This window comes from Calliphora vicina, chromosome 2 (assembly GCF_958450345.1).
Source record: "Calliphora vicina chromosome 2, idCalVici1.1, whole genome shotgun sequence".
NCBI lineage: Eukaryota > Metazoa > Arthropoda > Insecta > Diptera > Calliphoridae > Calliphora > Calliphora vicina.
This window is the reverse complement of record NC_088781.1, coordinates 103,019,934-103,047,557: the sequence shown is the minus strand read 5'-3', so window position 1 is coordinate 103,047,557 and position 27,624 is coordinate 103,019,934. Positions and strand designations below refer to the sequence as shown.

Here is a 27,624-nt window from a genome sequence, read left to right as displayed (position 1 = left end):
CATTTATGACCGATAAAGTCAAATTTCGAGAGGACATTTGTATGGGGGCTAGGTGAAATAATGGACCGATTTCAGCCAGTAAATAATGGACCGATTTCAGCCAAAAAATATTATATTATCGAAATATCTTCAAAATTGCGACCTCTACTCTGCGCACAAGGTTTACATGGACAGCCAGCCAGACGGACGGACGGACATCGTTTAATCGACTCAGAAAGTGATTCTAAGTATACTAGTATCGGTATACTTTAAGGTGGGTGTTAGATAGGGATGCCAATCCCGAAATCCCGATCCCGAAAATCCCGGGATTTTTCGGGATCGGGATTTCCCGAATCCCGGGATTTGTGAAAAAGAATCTTTTATGAAAATAAAGAGAAAATATTATGAGATTTTTGATATTTTAGGATGATTTTTGAAGCACCCAAAATACTTAGAAAGCTAAATTTCAGCATATGTTTTATAATACTAATCTCGCTTCAAATCCAAACTCAGACAGATTTTTTCATTTGAATCGGAGAGCAGCACTTCTCCCTTGCATTAACAGGCTTTTACACAATTTACACTTTTACGAAATTTATGTTCAAGTTATTTTCTAAAGAGGACTAGGGGCAAATGTAGCCCGATATCCGCAGTACTTTACAGTATAATTTCAGAGTATTTACAACTTATTTTGTGCAAAATTTTATAAGGATTGCCGCATAATCAAGATATTTATGACTGCTCAAACAGTACTCCGGGGGACAATTGTATGGAGCTAGGGGAAATCATGGACCATTTTATTTTAATTTAACGCATTAGTTTTTGATTTGTTATGTTTTTACTTAAATATATTAATGATATAATAGTTTTTATTGTTGAATTTGATGTTTTTGACGTTTAACTAAAATCCCGAAGTCCCGAAAAATCCCGAAATCCCGAAAAATCCCGGGGTCCCGAAAAATCCCGGGATCCCGGGATTTACATTTCTAAAATCCCGAATCCCGGGATTTGTAAAACCCAGTCCCGTTTGGCATCCCTAGTGTTAGACTAATATTTTGGGCGTTACATACATCTGCACAAACGCATAATTAGTGTTTATAAACCGGTTAACCGAAAAACCGGTTTTTCTTCGAAATCTCGGTTTTTTGCGAACCGGTTAATTTAAAATGTTGATTTACGGTTAACCGGTTTATCCGGTTTTTATCACTCGGTTAACCGGTTTTTAAAATTTAGGTCTAAAATTAGGAAATCTCATGGTTTTGTGCATTTTTTATATTCATTGTACACACATTATTGGTGTGATTTGAAACCTATACTGCTGATTTACATTACAAACCTATTTAGATTGATATTTTTAAGAATTATAATGATTCTAAATAGTAGAGGACGATGAGTTTACTTAAAAACTTTTTCAGAATAAATTGCACATAATGAAACTATTAAAAATTAAATTCAGCATAATTCTAGAAGTTAAGCTAAATCTTAATAATGATTCATTATAAACTTAGTGATGATTAAACCAAACGTTAAGTTAAATTTGGTGTGCATACCTTCTTTCAATCAATTTGACTTCATTAGTGTGATTTGTTCTTAAAATTTTATTTTATCGTTAGCTTAGTGTACAAAGTACTTTTCAGAAGTATTACAGGAGAGACAAAAAACGTTCTAAAATCCATAATTTTAAATATTTATAAAATCTGATAATTGAGTTTTATTACTTACATATTTGGTATGATTTATAATGACAAATAAGCACAGCTAAGAAGAAGTGCGTTTGCATCTTATAGGTTTGGGACTTGTAACATGTCGAGGTGATAATTAATTTCAAAATTATCAAATATTTAATTAAAAAATTGATTTACATATTTTGGTTGAAATTTAATGAATAAACCAATAATTAAAACAAGTATTATATGTATATTTATTAACATATTTATACTCAATTCCATTTGACAGAGATAATAATTTTGAAACTTTTATAAAATAAAATGGACTTAGCACTTTTGTATATTCATAGTTATTTAATATTAACCATTCCTGACTACTAAAAACTACAAATTTTAAAGCTGTATATACTGTATTGGACATTTTAATGCTTTCTTCACATATATGACGGTTAACCGGTTTAACCGGTTTTATCGATGTCGGTTAACCGACAAACCGGTTTTCTTAAAAAAGCCAATTTTCGGTTAACCGACAAACCGGTTTTTTAAAAAGTCGGTTTTTTATAAACACTACGCATAATACCCTCCCCACTATGGTGGTGTAGGGTATAAAAAGTGTGTATGAGATATCATCGAGGTTTTTTATTCGTTTAAAAGACCTATCGCTGCCATTGTGTATGGAATGTAACATCGTGTAAATATCAGCCGCAACTTCGCTTGGTGACCTGCATCCGAAATGTCAAATTCTCCATGACTCTGGAGCATAAATCAGGCTGAATTTCTTTGTTGGCATGGTATATATATTTGTGGCTTATTCGCATAGACGTGCGACTTAAAAACCCCCAGAAGAAAAAGAGTAAAGGGTAAAATCGTATGATTTCTGTGTCCAGTTCACATCACCTCCATGTGAGAAAGAATATTGTGAAGAATATTCAATGTGACATGAGCTGTCTTGCATAAGCGCTGTCCTGTTGAAACCACATGTCGTTTGTTTCCATATCTTCCAACGCAGGCCAAAAGAAGTTGATAATCATCGACCTTAGCTCTTGCCGTTGAGAGTGATGCCCTTGCCAACGACGTTCTTAAAGGAATATGTCTAAAATCCACACCAAACAGTGTATTTTTCGGGATGTATTGGACGCTCTTGGATCTCATGCGGATTGCTTCGTACCAAATTCGATTTTTTTTTGATGTACCAATTGATACAGAAGCGCGCGGAACTTTGCCAAAACAGAGCACCCATTTTGATAAAACCATTTTATCATTGTCACGTGTTGTAGAATGCTACAAATATCCATCCATAGTAATTTGGATTAAAAAAACTAAATTAATGACAGCCAATTCGACAGATATAGCTTCAACAATATGGCAGCTATGAACTGGAAACTAATCGTTGGTCGACTGAATTCTGTATAGATATCTTCATGGATCTCAGCCAATACATAGCGTATATTTTAAACAGATGCGATTTCTAACAACTATCTTTGGCAAATTACACATCCAATAAATTGGAGTTTCGAAGAAAAAAATGGAGATGGCTTGGGCACACGTTGAGAAAGCCCAATGAAGATATCACCAAAACGATAATTTAGTGATATCCGTAAGGTAGAAGGCAGTAAATATTTCCTTTGAAAGTCAGGCCGCAATGAAGGCACTCTAATAACACTGTGCTAGTTTAAAAATCTGTCAAGAGGGGCACCCGCTACTGGACGTATATTAATTTTCCAATTTTTAATGCCGTTTTAAAAACCAAAAATTTTGAAAATTTTCTAAAAAAATATATTTTTTCCCAAAAAAAATTTATATTTCTAAAACAACTGCGAAAATTAAAAACATATTAAGCCTTACTTAAAAGCAATTTTCGGCGGAATTTCGGTTTTTTCAGTTTATTCAAGAAACTAAACCGTTTTTGAGTTACTCGAATATATGTTGTGCAACCTCCTCTATTTTCGAAATAACGGTATATCTCGAAATTAAGAACTAACCTAAAAAAACTGTTAACACCACTGAATTCAGCGTACCCGAATTAGTTTAAGCTACTGGTGCCCTTCTTGACAGAAAAAAATTGTCAGTTTCGTGCACAGTGTAATCGTTCTTAAGTAGTCGTTTTTTTCCTAACGGAAAGGCATCAGAATTAACTGGGTTCGGGACAATGGAGGTTCTACCTAACACTAACATCAGATTTGAATGAATTATTAACCTAGTATCTTGCAACCTTACACATACCACCGAAGAAATGATCAACCAAAGTCCGATTTCTGATCTGCGTCATTCGAAATTGAAATTTTGATTTTCGCGAGTAATATAATTATATATGTAAACTGAAATGAACTCTAAGATTTACCGGATATTAAAGTTGTCTAGATACAAGGCAGATAGTCAGATTTTCTATCTTCGGCTCACGATACTATAATATATCATTGCGGTTGAGTGTGTTAGAAGCTTAAATATTTAAAAATGTCGGAACTTCAAATATTTTTTTTCAATATTTACTCCCCAACTATTGTGGCTAAGTTTCCCAAATTAGTTATTTTACATATCATTTACGGTCAGCACTGGTTAAAGAATTAGCTATATATATAGTTATTTCAACATTACAAAGTCTAAGCAAAAGGAAACTTAGAGACGATTGACCAACCAATAATTTACTTCTGACAGGTAAAATAACTACTTTAAAAAGAGCAGTATAAAAAAGCTAAAAAACAACTCTTTAGATTACTTACATACACTAAGCTGATAATTGCCTTCACAATATATTACCTGGGATATAAAAAAATAACCAATTATCTTCTCTTTGCATTACAAAGAGCAAATATGTGTCATATGACACACAAATATATAAATTGGAGCCATCGACTCCAGAAGTATTCAAAATGCAGAAATGCTGGGACTCTCAAACACTAAACGTTCCACAAAGTGTTCACTGGGACATAAAACAAGAAATTTATTGAAGAGAATAAAACAACAAAACAAGGCACCACTGCTTGTATGGCTGCGAATGACAGGCGCTGAAAAGTGTGTATGAAACACACCAGCACAGATTTTCGAATAAATAAAACAAAATTTGAATGTGTTTTAAATAGACAGTGGGCTGAAATAAATAAAATTCAAAAGATCGATTAAATATTTAATCCTAACCTCGTTGTTAATTCTAAAATTTTGTATATAATGTAAGATATCAAGTTTTTCTCTTCATATTTTCGATTTATGACTGGCATTCAAAAATCTGGCAGTTTATTTTTTACTCAACAACAAAGATATGTTTTGGGAATTTTAACTTTTTGTAGTATCTTTATATATATAATTCTTCTGTACGTGTATTAGTAAATGAACTCCTCCTTAACGGCTGGGTCGATTTCGATGAAATTTTTTGTTTAAGTTTGAGTGGGTCTCTGTATGGTTTAGATTCACAATAGACCTATATAGGTACAATGGTCGTGGCACCTCCCATACGAAGTAAAAATTGATTAATAGATACCGAGTGAAGCCGGGATGGTCAGCTAGTTATTTATATATTTGAAGATGGAACCGCCGGTTCATTAATATACAGTGATTGGTTAAAGGAGTTTTTCATATTGTAGCTTCTATACGGTTTTTTAAGATCTTCCATATTTACATGCATAATCGAACATATTCGCCATGACTGAATTACTCAATTCGACTTTGAGACTTATCACCCCACCAAACAATAATGGATCTCTATAATATTAATTATGAATTTGACCCAGCATTTAAGTACAATTTTTTGATCAATCTTCTCTTACTCTTCTTAATCTAAATTTATACACAGTGATTTCATTTGGAGAAATAAATATTATCATCAATTTAATGCGCTTAGTCCCACTGTGTACACACAATAATTTGGGTGATATGACTGAGATACCAGTCGCAATGCATGTATTAATTTGTTTAAACACAAATCGATCGCTAGAGGAATTTTCAGTTCGATGTGGGATGTCTTACAAATCGTTGCGATCGAATTGATTCGTTTTTAACGAAGCGGAAAAAGATTTTTTTTTTATTTGTGTTAATACGTTTCCACATTTCCATAAATTGATTGTGTATTTAGCGTCGGCATATTAACGCGGCAAAGTGAATAAATGTCTTGTCTGTCTCTAAAACAAAAAGGATTAAATGTTTTATTAATAAAGAGATCTATGTGTATGAAATGATTTCAAAATCTCAACAAAATATGGCCATACTTGATGATGAAATAAAATTCTCACAAAACATGAATGAAATGCCAAAAAATTTAAGTTTAGATAAAATCAACTGTGATAAAACCACATCTCTACCCCTCAAAAAGGAGGATAATGCAAATCTTGTAAATGATTTATGTGAAAATAGTAAAAATAATAGTGAAAATAGTGAAATTAAATCAAGAGAATTCCAAAGTGAAACTAGAATACAATTAAGTTTTAGTGTAGATCGTTTGCTAAGCAATAAATTGCAACAAAATAAAAAATCTCCTCCCCCTTCTGCTCAACTGGAAACTCATTCCCATGATCAGCGCAGTGATAAATGTTGTGATGAATTAAATTCATCTTACTCTTGCTGTTCTCTACCCAATTGTTTAGTTAATTCATCTCCTGCAGCATCTACAACACTATCGTTTCAAGGTAATTCGTATCAGTCTACCGACGAGGAGATGCCAACTGGACCTGCTGCCTCATTTATGGATTATAAATCAGTGGTTAGACCTACACCTGTTCGTGCAATGGGCAATAGTTCTGAATCAGGTAATAGTTATACATGATTAAAATCTAATAAATCTCTGAACAATTAATTTTAAATTCTTTGAATGTTAAATAAACCAGTTTGTTTCCGCTTCAAATATTTAAATTTCAATATCTATAATATTTAAATTAATAGTACAATGCTAAACCACTGTTAAGATTTTTAGAACAATACGTAAATATGAATCATTTACAACCGGATAATTGCGAAATATTTTAATTTTTTGAGAAATCTTTACAAGTAATTGAGGGTATCACATTTATTTATAGCACCAGGTATTTTAAATGAATAAAATTACAATAATATTAATTTTGAATCACTAAAAGTAAATCATAAGAATAAAAACGTCTTTCTCACGAACCTGAAGTTTACTGCACAAATTATATAGATATGAATCAGCTGGTTTCAGTAGTATGAAAATAGAATACAAATAAAATGGCTGTATGAAAAGAGGGACAAATATATTTCACACTCGATGCCTATTGAAAATGTCAGTTTTTCTCTTGCTCTGAAAACAACAATTTGAAAATGATTTCGGGCATATGGCCACTGCGGCTGATCTGGAAGTCCAATTTTGGGCCACTTTTCTGAGAATTACTGGCAGTATGTCACGAATAGCACGATCAATATTGGCCTCCAATGCGTCAATTGTTTCTGAGTTATCAGCATAAACAAGTGACTTCACATGTCCTCACAGGAAATAATCAAGAGGTGTCAAATCGAACGACCTGAACGCCAATTAACAGATCCATTTTTGAAATCTAGTTTTTTTCAATAAATTGATGGTTGCAGTCGCCGTATTGCCCGTAGCGCCATCCTGTTGAGACCACATATCGGCCGGATCAATGTCATCCGTATTTTCAAACAAAAATCATCTACCATGGTGCGGTAACATTGTCCACTGACCGTAATGCGAACTGCGGCTTAATTTTTGAAAAAATAAGGTGCGATAATGCCACCAACATGTAAAGCGCATGAAACGGTGCATTTTTTAGGATGTAATGGGTATGTTGTGAATTGGACTCACTATAAAAATAAAATTTCCATCTATAAGTTGAATCGACTTGGATAATTTGGTAATGTTGTTCAAGAATCAACCTATTCATGATGATTTACCAGAGTATACTGATCATAAATATCAAGAAGTGAGCTCAGTATGACAGCTCATTTAAAAGTTAAACTTTACGTAAGTTTATCGGGATTAAAAATACACACTATGCACGAAATTTACACTCTTTTTCTGTGAAGAGGGGCACCCAGCAGCTTAAACTAATTCGGGTATGCTGAATTCAGTGGTGCTAACCGTTTTTAAGGGTAGCTCGTATTTTCGAGATATACTCAAAAACGGTTTAATTTATTGAATAAACTGAAAAAACCGAAATTCCGCAACAAAATTACCTTCAAATAGAGATGGGGAATCCCATTTCTTAAATCCCGAAGCCCGGGGTTTTTTTCTTCACCTTTTTTGTAAGTTATCTAACAAAACTCAATTTAAATCCTCTTCAAATGAAATTGATTTTATCTCAGATGAGGAGCTCGAACGAAATGAAAATATTTCGATTGCTAAAAGGCTAAAAGATATTCGATTTATTTGCACCTTTTTTTTCATTTCCCCAACCGAAAAGCTCGGTTTTAGGTTCTCGCACAAAAACGATATAAGATTTTTTTAACCATCCTCGGGTGAAGTTTATTGTTAATCTTCTCTATTTGCATAGATTCATCTTTTCTGCCTTTCTTTCATTTCGAAAAAGCCCAAACATAGTCAAGTTTCTTAAAATGCTCAATAAAATTTTAGTATATTTAAACAAAAATATAAAATACGAAAGGAAAGGAAAGCTCCGTTTTGATTTTAGACCATTGGTTTCTTCGGCAAAACTTCTTAGAATTCATCGTAGATTACGATTTTGATAACCGCTTTGTCGAGAAAAAAATTGACCGACTCTAATGTACATACTTTATTATTATTTCTTCTTATATAATGTACTCATTAGGGTATTCATTTGACTAATGATCGTTCGATTAATCGAATAATTTCTTACGAATAATTATTCGAACAATTTAAAAATGGCCATTTTCGAATAACGAATAATTCGAACAATTTTATGTAGAATAATCGAATAGAACGAATAAATATTCATATATATTTAAATTTATTAAATTACTTAACATTTTTCATAATTTCTAATTTAAATAAGTAATAAACTCACAAAAATTGTATTGTTTCTGAAATTCGACAAATAGCTAAAGACAAAGGGCTGTAGATGAGTGTTACGATATCTCCTTGTATAAATATTACTGCAAGAAGTTACAATTCTAAAAACAAATCTTTCAAAATTTTTAATTTAGGACTTGAGCCAATGCAAATAAAAGGTACGGAATAAAATATTTGTTATTTAGCTGGCGAAATATTAGAAGAATCGCAATTAATAATCAAAATTTTAACATAGATTAAAGTGGAGTTGAATTTGATGTAGAATGTGATTTGGAAACGGTCATCGAAATTGATATTGAGGATGACATTTATAATGATTACATTGAAATAGATGAAGTCCATGATCTTAAAATATATGTATATAAGTCATGTTATTAACCGCGTTCGTAAGTGTTGCAAAATATTTAATAAATCGAATGATAAACACAAATATTGCAAACCAACGTTTTGTTGCAAGAAAAGCATTGAGTTCGTCTTATACATGATTTTGAACATCGTTGAACATCTTTGTCTAACATGGTAATAAACTTTTTGCGTATTTATAAATGCGTAAATTATGCACTGCCTGACTTTATATTAGCCTGACTATGACAATGATATCAAACTTTGGACAGATTCCCTTTAGTGTGTAATTTCCCAAGACCACTATAGTAAGCAAAGATTCGGCAACGTTGATAGAGCTTGATATATGTATAATACAATTTGTATAAATAATTTAGAAATAGTGAATAATTAATTTACTAAAGAATTAGTTATTCAATTTAAAACCCGAATTAATGAACGACATAAAAAAGTTCTTAATACGTTTATATTGTACGTGAATACAGCATCCTGTACAACTAGCTAAACATTTTTAAAGCATTGCTCCAAAACGGAAACTGAAGGATTTGCTAGTCAATTGTTTTGTAGATTGTTCAGGAGTTAATCTGATCAGAATATTTCTGATGGAAATTTAATGATGGACTGTATTCGAATGTTTTTTAACATTATCAATACTTGAATTGTTATAACTTTTATGTTATTTTTTGTTTTTCTTTAACAATAAAATATTAAAAACATAAAACTTCATCCTTTACTTTTTTAAAAAAATTTTAATTATTCGAATAATTCGATTAATTTTAAACGTGTGATCGAATTATTTGAACAAGTTAAAATCTCTTATTCGAATTATTCTTTTTATTCGAACAAGAGAAAAATCGAATAATTCGATTACCCTAGTACTCATGCAAGTATTTTATGCTTTTTAGTGCAAAATAAAAAATTTACTTTCAGTTGTAAAGACATAATTATGTACGTATCTTTCTTATAATTTTCGGGATTTTAGATTTACCAAATCCCGAACCCCGGGATTTTTAAAAATCAGTCCCGATTAGCATCTCTACCTTCAAATAAAGCTTAACATATTTATAATCTTAGTCGTTTTAGAAATATACATTTTTTTTTAAAAAAATAAATTTTTTTTAGGTATTGGTTTTTAAAATTTGCCGGTTTTTTGGACACTCTAATTTTTTCTGTGTGCTTATGCGGGAGTTTTGCTTTATTTCCTTAATTTGAAAAAAAAGTGCCGCTAAAGCACACCGATTGCTCACCGAAGCTTATGGTGAAGGTGCTTCATTGATTTAACAGTGCGAGATATTGTTTGTGAGGCTCGGAAGTAATGATTTTGACACAGAAGACAAAGATCGAACAGGCCAGCCAAAAAAGTCTTAAGACCAAGAATTGGAGGCATTATTCCCTGAAGATTGTTGTCAAACTCAACAGGAGCTTGCAAAATCATTGGGAGCTACTCAAGCAGCAACTTCAAAACTTTTGCGACCAACAGTATTCATCCAAAAGCAGGGTAATTTGGTACCACACCAATAAACGCTAAAAAATTTAAAAATTAACCGCATTTTTAAGTCGCAACCAATATATATTACGAATTGTATACTAAATCCTACCAAATTTTTCATCTTCTATATAAATTAAGATCAAATGTCGTTCGTTGATAATTGCATCAGTTAAGAACAGTTGGACCGATTTGAAATTTTTTTTTTTAATTTTAATGTCTTAGTCCAACTTTGATTTTTACGGAAATAAAAATTGACCACGCCCACTTTTTTTCGATTTGGCAAATTTTTTTAATGTTTGTAGTAATCCAATTATGTCGACTACGCCAACTATTTTTCGATATACATATCTAAAATCGCAGAACGCCTTGACCGATCAGGCCAGTTTTTTAATGTCCGCAATAGTACACAAAAATTTCTTAGAGAAAGAAAAATTATCCATGCCCACTAATACGCCATTGGATTCACCATTACTCTCCAAAACATTTAAACATTTTGCCATTCCGAGAAATCAATCAAATACATCAGCAAATATGTGACCAAAGGAAATAATATGGCTGTTATTGGAGTTAGTGCGGAGAATTTCAATGATGAATTCACTCAATTTTAAATGGGCCGCTATGTTATCAATAACGAAACAATTTGACGCATTTTTTTCTTTTGCCATTCATGAAAGGCATCCAAATGTTCATTTAGCCGTACATCTTGAAAATGGTCAAAGAATGTACTTTCTTGAGGAGAATGTATTACATCGAGTTGATCAACCGCCATCTACAACATTGACCAGATTTTTTGAAATATACTAGAATGAAGAATTTATCTGAACGCTGCTATACTCCGTAATGTCAATATATTACTCACTTGACCACGGCTGTCGATAATGAATCGAAGTTTTCTCAATAATTTCTCGGGTAAAACATTCGAATGTGCTCCTAGAGCTTATCGAGGATTCAAATTTTTTTGAAATTTTCGATGTTTTCTCGAACATTTTTATTTCAAAATTTCTTCATTTTAGTGAATAATCTTTATTTTTGAAATCAGTCCATCCAAGAAACGATGAGTGTCAACGCTTGGGATTTTTAGAAAATGACACTCATCAAAATGATGCTCATCAAATACGAACATTGTTTTCGATAATTATAACAAAATGCTTATGCATCCAGAACGACTGATTTGTGGATTAAATACAAAGATGCCATATGTGAAGATTTTTTGCATCAGATGCGTATTAGAACATCATATTCAAATTTGCAACTGAGCGAGGAAATATACAACGAAGCTTTGATATTAATTGTGCTTGATGATGTCGAACAAGGTATTGTATGAGTTAGGCATGACAGCATTTTATCAAGAGTTGCGACCAGGATTTGTTTACCTCCATCGCCAAAAGCTAAACGAAAAATCGCCACAAGTCGCCAAAATATTTTTTTTGGAATTCTACATACATATTTTATGAATTATAAAGTCAATTTATTTCGGTTTAAATCTAGTGAGAAAATCTAAGAAAAAATTAATATTGTTCAAATATTGTGTATGCTACCTGCATCCGCATATGATCAGATAATACGTGATTAATTTTAATTATTAATTATTGGGTTAATAAATATCAAAGAAATTATTTCAAGAAAAACAAATAATTTGTTAAAAATCACCAACTAGTCTGTAAATCGCCATGTCACCAATTAGAAATTTTGGTCCCCAAAGGCAATGAAAAATCGCCACGTTTGGCGAGAAATCGCCACATCTGACAGCGCTGGTTGCGACTCGAAAAACAATAAGATTGCGATGGCTTGAGGGAATTAGTTCGAACAAACTGTTCCGCTACAACAAAAAAATGCTCTTATGAAATTTGTTAAATAACTAGAGGGATTTTTTTGGACGCTCCCGGAGGAACTGAGAAAAGTCTAGTTTTGACTTTTTCTGTAATTTGGGATCCTCGAAAAAGATTTTTTTGATATGTCGTAGTGAAATTTTTTTTCCTGATGCCAAAAGCTATCGAAAAATCGATGGCAAAATATCAAAAAATGTTGGTCTTACAAATCGACCCACCCTAATGCTTATATAAGCTTTACAAAGTACTTCGCTAACCGTCTTACAAAAACCGGTTTGTCAAAAAACGAAAAGTTAAAGAAACCGAAATCGGTCGATTTTACAAAGAAGAAAAAATCGGTTGAAAGGTTTTCGGTTTTGGATACTCTACTCCATTTGTAAAACATCTTTAGTAACAATATATACTTTAAATTAAATAACAGAGTTAAAACGATAAAACTAAAAATAAGTGTTATAAGAAAATGTTCAAAGTCCACTAAAAAACCAAAACAAGTAATAGAAAATGAGCCGAGTGCCAAAGGAGAACTTATAGGCGCCAAGGCACTTATTCTAAACCGTGATTTGGTATTATTTTCAACTTTTTATTGACAACTTTTTAAAATTTCAAATATTTATTATATGGTCAATTTAAAGCGAACTAATATTACTAGTGGTACGTTATTGCATTTGTTTAAACATTATATTTGAAAATTTGAATATCAATTTTATTCAAATTCGAAATCTGTATTTATCATTATAATTATTTAATTAATTTTCTCATTAATGTTGTATACAGGAAATCACCGGGTGAGAATTCAAACATACAATCACATTCTTGTTAAGGCAATAAAAAGTTTGTTTATTTTCACAATTGGTGAAAACCTCTTTTTTCATCATTAATTCCAAGGGGCCCATGTGGCTTGTGCTGCTCATTTAAACTAATATCTTTTCAAATGTACAATTCTATTGTTTATATTGAAAAACGAAACCAAAAGACAAACAATGTAAACATTTGTAGACGAGTATCACTTGGAAGAATGTGAGTAATAATCTTCTGAAGAAGTGCAATTACAGAATAAAAGAGAAACCACCCAAATACATCCTAATAATGAGGCTGCTGCTGCTGCATGGTGGTAGCTTAATTTCGAAAGAAGAAAACTAGGAGAAACAAATTGTGCACTTTGATGTTTGCACAGCAGGAAGATATTTATTTGCGTTTTTTCATTGTTTTTGTATCGGAAAAAAATATTTAAATTTGTGTTGCTGTGTTATCGTCAAAAAACAATAACCAACTGGTCTTTGGTTGTTGGTTGGTTGGCTGGCTGGTTGTTTCAGCGTTCGATCGATCGATCGCTTCATTTGTAACAATATTTTAAAAATTCCTGTTTTATATTTCAACAATGTGGCCACAGATGATCTGTTTCAATAACGTTTTATTTGTTTATTATTTCTTGGTCGTATTTTCTATATGAAAATATCACTTTTGGTTTCAGATTGTGCAGGTTGCTGTGAATATGTTAGTTTGTTTTTGCTTCTGAATATTCTTTATAAAGATGAAACAATTTTATATTCTTAAATATAGAAATTAAGTGTTTCGATAATGTTTATCGACTGATGAAGACAATTTGCATAATGTTTTGCAAATTCAGCAATAATTATTTTCTTTGATTTTGAGAATATACGAGTACATGGTATTCTTATGAGAATTTATTGTTTAGAATTGAGAACATTAAGAAAAGTGTGTGTTGTTCGTTGATAAGTTACAGGTTCTAATTTATTTGTAATATTTCTGTGCCATATTGATTTTATGGCAGCTTGACTGCTTCAGGAAAAATTTCGTATTCCTTAATTAAAACGCCTTTGGGAGAATCCATCCCAAAGCGGACAGGAAAAAACACTACATAGACTTTTTGACTCGAGGCCCTTTCAAAAATATGGAGATATAATCTGAAATAAATAATTGCTTAAATTAGTTTGCAAATATTTATCATTAATACAAAACGAATAACCATTTTTAATCAATAATTTTAGTAATGAACTAAATTATAAATATTTTTTATTAATTTTATTTGTTTAAATAACAATAGCATTAAAACATTATCGGTACAACTATGTTTACGCACAAATTTTATTAATTACTAAAATATTCATTAGTTTCTCAAGAAACTTTTTTTTCAAATAAAAATCAATAAGCTGGCAAAAACCTATAAATTGTATTAATTAATATATATATATATTTTTTATAATAAATGATCTCTTCATATATGCATGATATACATAACAATTTCTTATTAAAATAAACAGATGTATTTAGGTACGTATTTTAAAGAATTTTCAAATAAATATTTATGTTTATAAATCAATAAACAAATTGTTAACAACAGATTCATTTTCCAATAATTCTACTCGCCAGCTCCCCTGCAAGTCTTACCAAATTGTATTCCTCGCAAAAAAGCAGCAACTAGCCGTTGCACAGTGGGTTCAATCGGAGAAAAGTGTAATAAACGAATCGTACAGGCGGACATAAGATTTCACAAAGTTTAATTTTTGACCACCCTGTTATTTATTATAGGAAAATAAAGGAAATCCTATTTATTTATCTAAATAATTAGTCGCAATCATTTTCAATCGAGACTAGTCGCAATGTATCAAATTGATATCAATAAAAGAAAGGCACGTTTGAAAATAATCTCTTCGCTTTTTATTTCGAAAACATAAAGCATTATTAAATTCAAAGTATTGAAAAGACTAATAAAAATAAAATTGCAGTAAAAATATATGTTTATCAAAAAATATCTTAAAACTTAGGGTGTTTAAAAAAATTTACAATAAAAAAATGTTTGCCTGTATCAACCAGATCAGTTGAGTCAAACGGGTCAAAAGATATTTAGGTTTCAATTTTGAAATTGTTGTTTTTAACCTTGCCTTTGTTTAGTTTTTCATAAATATCTTGTAGTGGTTATCCAAAAATGTTTCTAAAAATGCTCTTATCTATATATATAAAAGAGTAACGTTACTGACTGACTGATTCATCATCGCTCAGCCCAAACGGCTGAAGCTAGAATCACGAAATTTTAACTGTGGGTTCCTCCCTACCCAAAACCGATAAGAAGGGAAAAGGGTAAATTCGGTAACCTTATATCTTCAAAACTAATAAAGATACAAAAAAACTTAAAAATGCATGTTACTCCATTTAAAAAATAAGCTGACAGGTGTTTCGTACTTTTCCGAAATTCGAACCTTTTAGGGGAGAAAACGGGTAAAAACTGTATTTTGGTACTTTTTTGGCACCCTATGTATCTTTTAAACCAATAAACATAGAAACAAAATTTAAATCGTATTCTTTACTTATCAAAAAATAAAAAATATAAGTTTGGTACTTTTGGGAAATTCGAAACCTTAAGGGATAAAAATTGTGTTTATTTTTGGTACTTTTTCATAAAATATGTTTTTCTATAATTTGACATAGACATTCGAATGTTTTATTATGAGCTCCCACCACGATAAAAAAATTATTTTAATAATATTTTACCACCGCAATGGGGATAAAAAAGGTACCAAAAAGGGGTAAAATCGGGAAAATACATTTATTGCAAATTATTAAGCCGATTTTGATAATTTTTTTAACATTGGTTCCTGGATTCATACAAAAATTAACTAACAGTTTGTTATTTGGAACTCGAGTGCCATTTATGCCAAATCCGGGTAAACAGTTTGGTACTTTTTTTAAAACATATTTATTATTGGGCACATTAACACAGATTTTAATCGATAGAGACATGTCTGTAGCATAAACAACTTTTGCAAAATGAAATATTTTTAAATTTCAAACTTGAGGGGTGTTCAAGGAGGAAAAGGAAAATTGGTACTTTTCCAAATGGTACCTTTTTAATATTTTAAATTATTGCACTTATCGACATTAAAGTTAGCTGATATGTATCTGAGTGAAGTTAGTGTTAGAAATAAGGGATTATATTTAGGTACCAAAATGTGAGAACAGAACTATAGGTACTTTTTCATTCTTCTAATGGTACTTTTTGAATTTTCTATTACAATGGACTTAGAAACATGAAATTAAGCATATATGGTCCTAAGTGAGTGAGAATTCTAGGGGAAGACTTTTTGGTACTTTTGCTTTATTCGAATGGTACTTTTTGTAATTTATTCACCAATTAACCTAAAACCATGAAATTAAGCTTATATGGGAATGAGTGGGAAACCACAAGTGGGGGCTTTTTGGTACTTGTTATGTATTCTAATGGTACTTTTTGAATTTTCTGTAATAATGGACATAGAAATATGAAATTAGGCGTCTATGGTCCCAAGTGAGTGAAAATTCAAGGCCATACTTTTTGGTACTTTTTCTTTATTCTCATATGTACTTTTATGAATTTACTATAATAATGGACCTAGCGTTTCCAAAAAACCAACGAATTTCAAAACCGCGGTGTCGTTTTTTTGGGTTTTGTGATAATTTTTAAATATTAATTGTTATAGACACAAAATTAGTTGATAATATAGAAAAGGCTATACAAATTTAAACTTCAAACTTGACGGGTTATGGTTTAGTGAATGCGAATTCAAAAGTGATAATCAATGGTACTTTTTGAATATTTTATAATAATAAACATAAAAATTTAAAATTAGGCACACATGATTCTGAATTCACAAAAGGTGACTTTAGTGGTAACTTTCTTTTGCATTTTCTATAATAATGGACCCAGAAATATAAAATTTGACATTTACAATTAGATTCACAAAGGGAGACTTAATAGTACTATATCATTCTTCTAATTGGGGTGGCGAAGCGCACCGTGTCAGCTAGTTTCTAATAATCTACAAACTAATACTTAAAACGTTTCTTTGGCAATATATCAATCCGCCTAGTCGTAAAAAATAATCAAAGTTAAAAGTTAGAAGTTGTGTATGAAAAATGCATAAATTTTGACCAAAATGTAGCTGGTCACAAATAAAATTTTCGAATAGTAGATCTTACGCTTTTTTCCGATCAACCCCACTGTGCGTTGAGTCATTCAATAAGAGAATTGAGCGAATTGTTCCATATTCATTTGCACAATGGGAGGGATGACGGAATAATGAGTTTTGTTTTATTCACATTAAGACAAAGACAGACTTTTTTCTTATTGTTTGAGGAAATAAATGCAGTAAATACTACAAATGAAAATGGTTTGTGGGGAATAAAATTATGTCTGCTTATTAATCAACACTAATAAATACCTATATGTACGTAGTTATATATACATACATATGTATATAGCCCCATATTCATAAACGGTTATTATACCCATTACCAAAAAGATGGGGTGTATTATATCGAAATATTGGTTGTAGAACCTCGAAGTAAGAATTTTATAATTGGCCACCTCCAATATAATACGGGCAACTATTGATGTACATTAGGGTGGCCCTTAATAAACGAAAGTTGGATTTTGGCCATTCTCACCCTCCAGTTTGGTGAACATTAGCAAAAAAATCATCCTGAAAAAATTTTAGGTAAATCGGTTGGGGTTAAGACGTGCCGCAAGCCCTCTGAAGTTTTGAGATGCATTTACAAGGGGAAAAAATGCATTTTTTTCAGTTTTTGTAAAAATTTTGCCATTAAAAAATTACTTTTGTAATTTAATTTAAAAGAATCGAAATGTGTACGTAATTGTCGTTCTAATGAGACATAAAAAACAGAAATCGGTTAAAAAATTTTAAAGTTATTAAAAATTCGCCAGGCCATTAACGTGTCTCAGGCCACTAGAACAAGAAATGTTGGAAGAAAATTAACATATTTTGAGAAATATTAAAATAAAAGCTCATTTTTACTTAAAATATGTCCATATTTACTTGTATATGAGTTTTTGTCTTCGTAGGATACCGTTAACCTATTCTTAGGTATGAACAAAAAAAATTAATTTTTTTAACGGCAGTTTCAAAGCTCCATTTTCAAATTTTTAAAAATTTTGTTAAACAAATTTCAGAATTTTTTGATCATCTCATTGGGATTTATTAAGAGTATAATAGGGAATAAAAATGTGAAAAAATTATGAAAATATCTCTTATAGTTTTTCCGTACCTGCGATTTAAATTTTGAAATTTTCGAGAAAAACCAATTATTTGGCAATTTTTAGGCCAATGAGCTCTATTTCCTTACTCTTATGAATTTTAAGTAAAACCTATTCAGAATATTATAGTCCAGATAATTCAAAATATACTCTGAAACTTCTACTAAAATCGGAAGACGTTAACCCTTAAATCGTGAAGGTCAAAGGTAAAATTTTTCAATATTTGGAATTTCTCTTGGAAAGATTTCGAAATGATCGAAATGTTGTATATTTTTGGGCCGATTTTGATGAAATTTAACAAAAATATAACATAAACTCTAGGGTTTATAATAACAGCACAAGAATGGAAATTAACGCTTAATGGCACTTGGGGTTAAAATGACACCAAACTTTTAAAATCATAATTTTTTATGGTTTTAGAAGTTTGGGGTCATTTTAACACCAAGTGCTATATAGGGTTAATTTTAATTTTTCTGCTGCTTTTGTAAATACTAGGCTTTGTGTTATATTTTTGTTAAATTTCATCAAAATCGGCCCAAAAATATACAACATTTCGAACATTTCAAAATCTTTCCAAGAGAAATTCCAAATATTGAAAAATTTGACCTTTGACCTTCACGATTTAAGGGTTAACGTTTTTTGATTTTAGTAAAAGTTTCAGAGTATATTTAGAATTATCTGGACTATAATATTCTAATTAAGTTTTGCTTAAAATTCATAAGAGTAAGAAAATAGAGCTCATTGGCCTAAAAATTGCCAAATAATTGGTTTTTCTCGAAAATTTCAAAATTTAAATCGCAGGTACGGAAAAACTATAAGAGATATTTTCATAATTTTTTCACGATTTAATTCCCTATTATACTCTTAATAAATCCCAATGAGATGATCAAAAAATTCTGAAATTTGTTTAACAAAATTTTTAAAAATTTGAAAATGGAGTTTTGAAACTGCCGTTAAAAAAATTAATTTTTTTTGTTCATACCTAAGAATAGGTTAACGGTATCCTACGAAGACAAAAACTCATATACAAGTAAATATGGACATATTTTAAGTAAAAATGAGCTTTTATTTTAATATTTCTCAAAATATGTTAATTTTCTTCCAACATTTCTTGTTCTAGTGGCCTGAGACACGTTAATGGCCTGGCGAATTTTTAATAACTTTAAAATTTTTTAACCGATTTCTGTTTTTTATGTCTCATTAGAACGACAATTACGTACACATTTCGATTCTTCTAAATTAAATTACAAAAGTAATTTTTTAATGGCAAAATTTTTACAAAAACTGAAAAAAATGAATTTTTTCCCCTTGTAAATGCATCTCAAAACTTCAGAGGGCTTGCGGCACGTCTTAACCCCAACCGATTTACCTAAAATTTTTTCAGGATGATTTTTTTACTAATGTTCACCAAACTGGGGGGTGAGAATGGCCAAAATCCAACTTTCGTTTATTAAGGGCCACCCTAATGTACATTTTGTATAAAACATTTATCTGGATCACCGAATGGTTAGTTTTTTATTTTCTATTACTAGAAATGAATCTCAATGTGCTCCTTAAGGTATTTATAGACGGCAATACTGAGTATTAACACTTTTAAAATTTAAAATATTGAAATCATTCGGTATTTCAAGAAATCGTTTCGAAAAACATTTATTGTTTACACGATATTATTACAAATATTTTATTTATTTGTTGATTGATATTTTTCTGCAAACTTTATTTTTATTTTATATTTTCTTGACATTTTTATTTGCCTTATTTGTTTTTATAAATACATACCCGATACATATGAAAATAAAAAGTTTTTGAATTGTTTTAAACAAATTTTCAATACCGTAAATCAAAAAAATCATTCGTATTTTTTGAAAATCTAATACAAATTTTGTTTAGACGATGAAATTGTATTATGATACTTGAATTTTTGACAAATATTAATACTCAGTATTGCCGTCTATAAATACATTTATGAAGGAGCTACGTTAAAGGTAAGGATGGTTCAAGTTTGAATGAATGGTATTGGTGCCAACATTCAAACATGAACAGGATATTGTGTACATCGTACGGTGGCTCAGATCTCAATTTCATCGGCCAAAAGTCCAACTTTTTGTTAACTCCGATTTCCAAAATGTTAATGCCATTCAATAGTAAACACATTGAAACTAAGGTATCCACAAAATTAGATAAAAATATTGTCAATTATGTGCGTGGTGTGATTTGTCACTGTACCGTTTATACCTGCTTTGTTATTAAATTTATTAAAAAGTTACTATAATTTAGTCAAATTTGAATTTCAGTGGAATAAAAGTGCTTAGGGTCAAAAGGGGTTAAACAAAGGCCTCTTTAAGCCCATACTTGTTGACCTAAAATTCATCAGAAATTACTTCCATACAGACATAAATCACACGACCTATATAGCTCAAATAATGCCCTCTTCCGAAAATCTCTTTAACGAGCATAAATCTCTTAAAAATGTTGGTATAAACACAAAATGAAACAGAAATAACTCCCATATAGACATAAATCATATGATCTAATTTTTTTATTTATTTTTTTTTTTAAAAAAAAGAGAAGTAACACTAAGGCAATTAATATGCCTATATATAATTGTGTTACTTTCTTTGGAAAGGGGATAGAGTGTAGAAGAAATGGTGGTGAAAGGAGGAGAAAAGCTTTTTAATTGACAACTCTGCAATTGCGCGTTATGTTTGTTATTAGTGCAGGTTGCAGCGCCTGTGGTGGTGATATGGCGCATTAGTCAAGCCAACAACCTTTATTTAATTATTTTACTTCGGTGGCGTTTTAGTGTTATACCACCGAAGGAGGGCGCTGTGATAAATATTAGCACACAGCACCCTCACAAAATAAATCTGTAACTTCTAAACCCTTACGCCGATTTGTTAAGTTTTCCCTAATTTATTTGACATGTCAAAAACATAAGGTAGACATGTTATATATCAATGGATAGAGAATTTTGTCTACTTTTCAAAAATGTTATAACTTTTGACAATTAAAAAATTCATGGAATACTTTTTTGTAAAATATGACAAAAAATACTTTTTATTGAATTTTTATTTATGAAAATTTTTAATGAAATTTCACAGTTATGTAGATTTTTCTATTTAAAATGGAAAACTAAAAATAAGTTTTGAAATTTCCGCAATTCCCAAAAAATCTTGAAAAATCCTAAAAATGGGATTTTTTCGTTTTTTGGCTATAATATCCATAATAGGGGCGGAGTTATCGGAACCCTTTACATGATATTTAAGAACTTATTGGGCCATCTAAAATAGGTTACTATATTATGATATCGAGTATGCGATTTGAGAATTTTTGCCCTAAAGTTGAATTTTACATAAAAAATAGGCATTTTTTGAATGGACCTAATCCCGTCGGTATCAAAAATTATAAATGCTTTTTTTTAATTAAAATATTTGACGTAAAGTTAGCTTTTCAAAAAGTACAAATTCATTATACATCCTCTTAGACATTTTTTAGATAACTTAAAAAGAATAAAAGTACTTTTTTCCCAATAAAAATGCGAAAAATCGCCTTTTTTAATTTTTTTAAATTCAAATGCATGTAACTTTGGACTCAGTCATGATTTTTAAACACTTCTTTATTTGATATATAGATCTATTGTTAATCCTATAAAAGAAAAATGTATAAAATCGGAGAATATTTGGAACCGCGGTCACCACAAAACTGTTGAAAATTAAATTTTCAAATGCGAATATCTCCTAAGCTATAAGTATGTGTAATTTTTTTTTAAATCGGAACACAAACGAAGAAATAGGATCATTTTAAAAATTGAACATACCCGAGGTGTCCTACTTTGGGAACCCCTGGTCCCGCTCCTGGGGGGGTCATGAGGTCCAAATTCAGAACTCGACTACACTTCCTCTTTGCGCATGTGAAATTTCATTCAAATCGGCGTAAGGGTTTAGAAGTTACAGATTTATTTCCCTCTTTTTTTATTCTCATACCACTGTGCGGCGATAGGTCCATAATTAGTCATAGCTCCCATATAATGCCCTCTTCCGAAAATCATTCACGAAAATAAATTATAGTGTAGTGTATTATATGGTCGAGCTTGACCGAACATACTTTCTTACTTGTTTTTATCTGCTTACAACTTATTTATAAGTAAAGCTGATGCAAAAAATAAAAAAAATCCGCATTTTCATACTAAATGCTATAAAAAATTAAAAGTTCAACTTTAGCTTTCTCAACAACTGCTGAACCGATTTTAATGAAATTAAAACTGGAGAAAAATTCAAGAAGATATCTGTCCATCAAGGGATTTTGCAAAATATCTCTATCGGTTCAAAAGTTCAGAGTTTTGGCCGATGAAAAACGATAATGAGCCACTGTGCATCGGTCCATATTTGATCATAGCCTCCATATCATAGTTATACATAAATCTCTTATAAATATCATAATCAGCTTTAAATTAGATATCAATAATCCTCACGTATACCAGAATCGGCGCACATAAATTTTTGAAGAACGGCTCATAATTGGTCAAAAGTTTCACATAAGGACCACTTTCGAAAAACAGATTAACCTAACTAAATATCGATATCGAACCAAAATGTTACACAGATCAGTTGTATACAAAAATCATACTATTGGTTTTTGTGACGATCAGTAGATAATTTTCCATAGCTCGATCGATATCAGCGAACAAAATTTTAAGAAAATCTCTACTCAATAGGCTATATCTCGAACAACAATCGGTGCCCGTATTATATTGGTGGTGGGTATAAAAGATTCGGCACAGCCGAATATGTTAAATGTTAAATTTATCAAAGTTTTATAAAACGAAATTTCGATTTTTTTTATAAACCAAAATTTAGCCCTTACTTTCCTACCCATTACCCTATTTTTTTAATTTGCTAAATAAAAAAACATTTATAATTATTTTAGTTGTTTATTTTTTCATGTACATGGTTAATTATGATGATTTTCTTCTTCGATATATTAAAATATATTTATTTTATAGCATTGCTGATGTTGTTGTTTTTGGAGTTCCCATTCTCCTCCCTAACATGGCCGTTGTTGTAGATGTTATATTAGTCTTTATTGGGTTTTATACGAAAACATTTTTAATACAACAAATATTTGTTTAGTTTTGTACGATCAGTAGTACGTTTATTTACCTGTTGGCATGCTGTTCTCCAGTTATTGCCATAAATATTGATCTCAACGATCATCATCATGGGTGGTGAAATTGAACGTATGGCTCTGGCTGAAATTATTTGTTGTTTGGCTTTTTGTTCTTTGCATTTCGAAATACAGAAAACAGAATTCATTTTTGCAGATTTTGGATTTGTGAATTGGATAAGTAAAGTAGGTTGTTTTTATAAACTTCAACAGATAAAATAGTGGGATCTTTAATTGTGTTGCATTCTTTAAGTAGCAAAATAAATTAACTCAATATCGCAGATAATGACAAAGATTTCGAACACTTGAAAGTGCAAAGAAATGAGGGTAGTTAAAAGTAAGTCGAAGGTATTTCTACCAACAGTCATGCAGGGTCCTTTGTTTTTTGGAGTTAAAAGGTAGATTTTGGTTTTCTTTGCTTTTAATTATTTATTTGTTTATTGTTTTCTTCTTGTGAGAAATATCTTCGAACAACATTTGTTTAATGTTGTTTAACGCAATTACACCATAATGAGTTTAAAATAATTTTTCACACCTCATGATAATGGGAAATGATGTAAACATTGTGCTTCATGCAGTGCAGTACAACAAATGTTCATGCACTATTTTCATTGCCCTCGTCATCATTATCTCCATAATTATCGTCACCATCAGCATTGCTCCCTCATTATTTTATTTTTTTAAACATTACATTGGTTACACTGTAATTGGGTTATCATTCACACCCACTAACGATATTGTATTCTCTCTAATTTTGTGAGTTTTTACGGATCGTAAATAAAGTTTATTGAATAAATGATCTTCGTTATCTATGTTTATCGAATAGTTTTGCTTAATTAAATAATATTATTGATGAAGAATGTCATTGATTAATTAATCATTTTATAAACACATTAAGATAATTTCTTGTTTGTTATTTAAACAAATGTTAAGAAATATATTCATGCAGAGGAAAAACATGGTTCGGCATGGTTACAACAATTACACTATGTTATTAATAACAAAATATTGTTGTCGTACTCAAATAATTGTTATTTTAACTTAATTCAACAATATTTAAGTTACTGTAAACATTTTGGTGAAATAGGAATTTTCTCCCCCAAAACCGTATATCAAGTAGTGTTCTGTCGCCAGTCTCGTTAACATATATTTTGTTATGCACTCCGTATAAAATTGTTTTAATGTCGTGATCCATAAACATTTACATCCTCTCTGAGAGATCAGTAATGGCAGTGTTGGCACTTCATATTGACCAAATCAGGGTTTAGAAGGATGTTATGGTATAACACTGGCCACTAAACAGTTAAATTAACAACAATTAATTACATAGATATTTGTACTATAAAATTTGACAATTGATTTGGACTTTCTTTCTTTTTTAATGACAGGTCGCTTTAGAATCGATTTTTGTAACATATGTGGGTTGAGGACGAATTTTTTCTCAGTGTATGCTCACGTTTGTCTCCAACGGCCGAATGTTTTTGCCTTATGTGAAACCCAGATATATGAGAAGGATTTTCATATTCCTTTTTATCACCTTCTATCACTTTTAAATTTCCATCCAGGCATTAAAATGTACATACGTGATGAAGTTGTGTTCTAGTACCAGCAATCCTTAGGCACATATGATACAGAATTTAACTGTTTCTGGGTTAAATTCAAAACACTATTTGCTCTTCGAGTTTCTTTATAGAAGTCCAAATGCGGTAAGGGATACTATCAAACTTCGATGCCCTTTCCAATTCTATATTGAAGATTCTTGACTCTGATTCGAGACTCTGTCCACACGACTACAGAAGGCCAATATGTTGTTCGCCGCGCACAACCACCTTGCACAATTAGTGAATAAACCAACACATACTTCATGTGTTGAAGGACACCAACATAACACTCTTGACCTTTTTCTGACATTATATCCTGAACATTATGAAGTGGATGTTCTTGCAACTCTGAGTAATTCGGATCATTGTACCATTTCCGTCACATTTTCGCTCTCAGAACTTCGCAATGTTTTACAAACAGCTACGAAACATTAAATTTTTATCTATGGAAAGGCTCGTTGTACTAAGCTCAACGATTTCTCTCCGCATTTTAATTGGAAACTTATTTTCCTAGACAATAACGTTAATGCCATGGCGAAAATGGTTGAGAAAGTAATCATGTTGGTAATGAAGACTTTCATTCCAACAAAGAAATCTTCGATTAGACCTAGACAAAAATCTTGGTTTAATCAGACATGCAAAACAGCAATCAGATCCAGAGAGTAAGCTTTCAAAAGTTAGAAAACCAAAACGGAGAAACTGATTCGCTACGCAAAAAGGCAAGATCTTCGTGTGTAAATGTACTAAGGCGCGAAAAACTTCTATACGAGCAACGCCTTCGTACTAAAGTTCTTATTGCTCAACGGGGTAGTAAAAGCTTTCGGTCATTCGTTAAAAGAGTAAATGATAATGCTAGTTCCTCAATTCTGACTCATTTAAAGGATGACCAAACATTCAATGACCAGGTTAACTCTTTGCTGTTGGGTGGTTAGTTTACTAACCACATCTTCTATAGTCTTTAAAACAGAGTTTATTGTCACCTATTGCCATTTTGCTAAACAATTATATTTTTTGAAGTCATCGTTTATGATATTTTGAAAAACTTTGCCGTCCTGCTTTGGTTAGATAAATATATTAAATTGTAAAAATCAGTTTTTTTAAGAGATTTTCACGCATTCAATAAAAAAAGCACAGAGTGTTTATTGTTCATCGAATTCAGTGTCACTTTGATATTTCGGTTGTTTTATCAGAAATTTAGTCAAAAATATTCGATTTCTCCATTTAGCTGAATCATTCGCAAGTAATTCTCACTTGCCGGAAAGTGATCACTGCCCGAACTCGAAAGAGTATTAGTGACTATGCCAATTATATTCTTTCGAGCTCGTGCTGTTAAAAGGGTTTTATCGGACCTCAACGTAAATAAGTCTCCTGGAGCAGATGGTATACAAGCACTGGTCTTGAAGCAGTGTTCGTCGACGCTAGCTCGTCCATTAGCTTGCCTTTTTAGCATTTTATACCGTGTATGTTGGAAGGTTGCTAATGTAATGCCAATTCCAAAAAAGGGAGAGGCTAACAACTCTGTTAGACACTATTTGGAAAGTGCAATTTGTTCTGCACTTTACTCCATCTGAAATCCTCACTATATACCCCACCTATATCCGACCGAAAATGGAAAACAACTCCCATATATGGGCCGGTGCTTTAAAGTCTATTATGGAGCTTCTTGATTTCGTGCAGGAGAGGGCGAATATGATTATTGGTGACAGCAGGGTAGCCACACCGACGCAAAGTGGGTTGCGTTTCACAATTCTTTCGGTACTACAATGGAATGTGTTCTGATGAAATTAGGGAACTTGTCCCTGATACCCGTAGATTTTTACATAATACACGTGTTTCATTAACAACACATCCCTTTGTAGTCGATTAGCCAACGGGCCCCACAACACACTATAGGAAAAAATCGTTATTTAGCCGTACTGTCGGTATGTGGAATAAACTTCCCGCTGCAGGCTTTCCTGTCATTTTCAACGTCGGAAAGTTCAAATCAAATGTCCACAAACACTACTTCCTCTTTCCTCCCTCCAATAACCTATTTACCAATTTATATTAGTTCCAACACAATGCTTAGCATGAGTAGGGGTCATCCCCTGAGTGCTGGTCCAAGTAGAAAAAATAATAAATGTTGACTGCCTCGCGATCAACTTATATCGGGAAGGAAATGAGTTTTTTGAGACTTACTTACTCAGCCATTTTCCAATCGAGACTCTTCTTTATGAAAGGTAAAACATATATTTTTAAATAAAAGGAACAATTTTAAAATTAATTTCGAATATAAAAAATACAACTACAAAACCAATACAAAACACACCTACATATCGATGGCTTAATATAAAAAAGGCGTAACTCGATTTTTTGTTACTTTACAGGAGAAGAAAAAAACTTAATAAAATCCATAAAATTTTAGACACAAAATATGTTTTAATGCAATTTTTAATAAGAAACGACATCATATTTTATTTCTCACTTAAATTTTATTTTAATGAAATTATTTAATATAAACCTTTTTCATTGATATTTTTAAAAAAAAAAAAAAATAGTTAGGCCTTTTTTATATTAAGC

At 31.2% G+C, this 27,624-nt stretch overlaps 1 protein-coding gene across 1 annotated transcript in view; it reads left to right on the top strand.

Annotated features, from left to right (window-relative positions):
• The first annotated feature begins 5,780 nt into the window (after positions 1 to 5,780).
• H2.0 (Homeodomain protein 2.0) overlaps positions 5,781 to 27,624 on the top strand; it is a 29,932-nt gene continuing 8,088 nt past the window's right edge. The window contains exon 1 of the mRNA XM_065500587.1: positions 5,781 to 6,382. Within this exon, the coding sequence (XP_065356659.1) occupies positions 5,812 to 6,382 (571 nt within the window). The 5' untranslated portion in view covers positions 5,781 to 5,811. The remainder of the gene's footprint in view (positions 6,383 to 27,624) is intronic.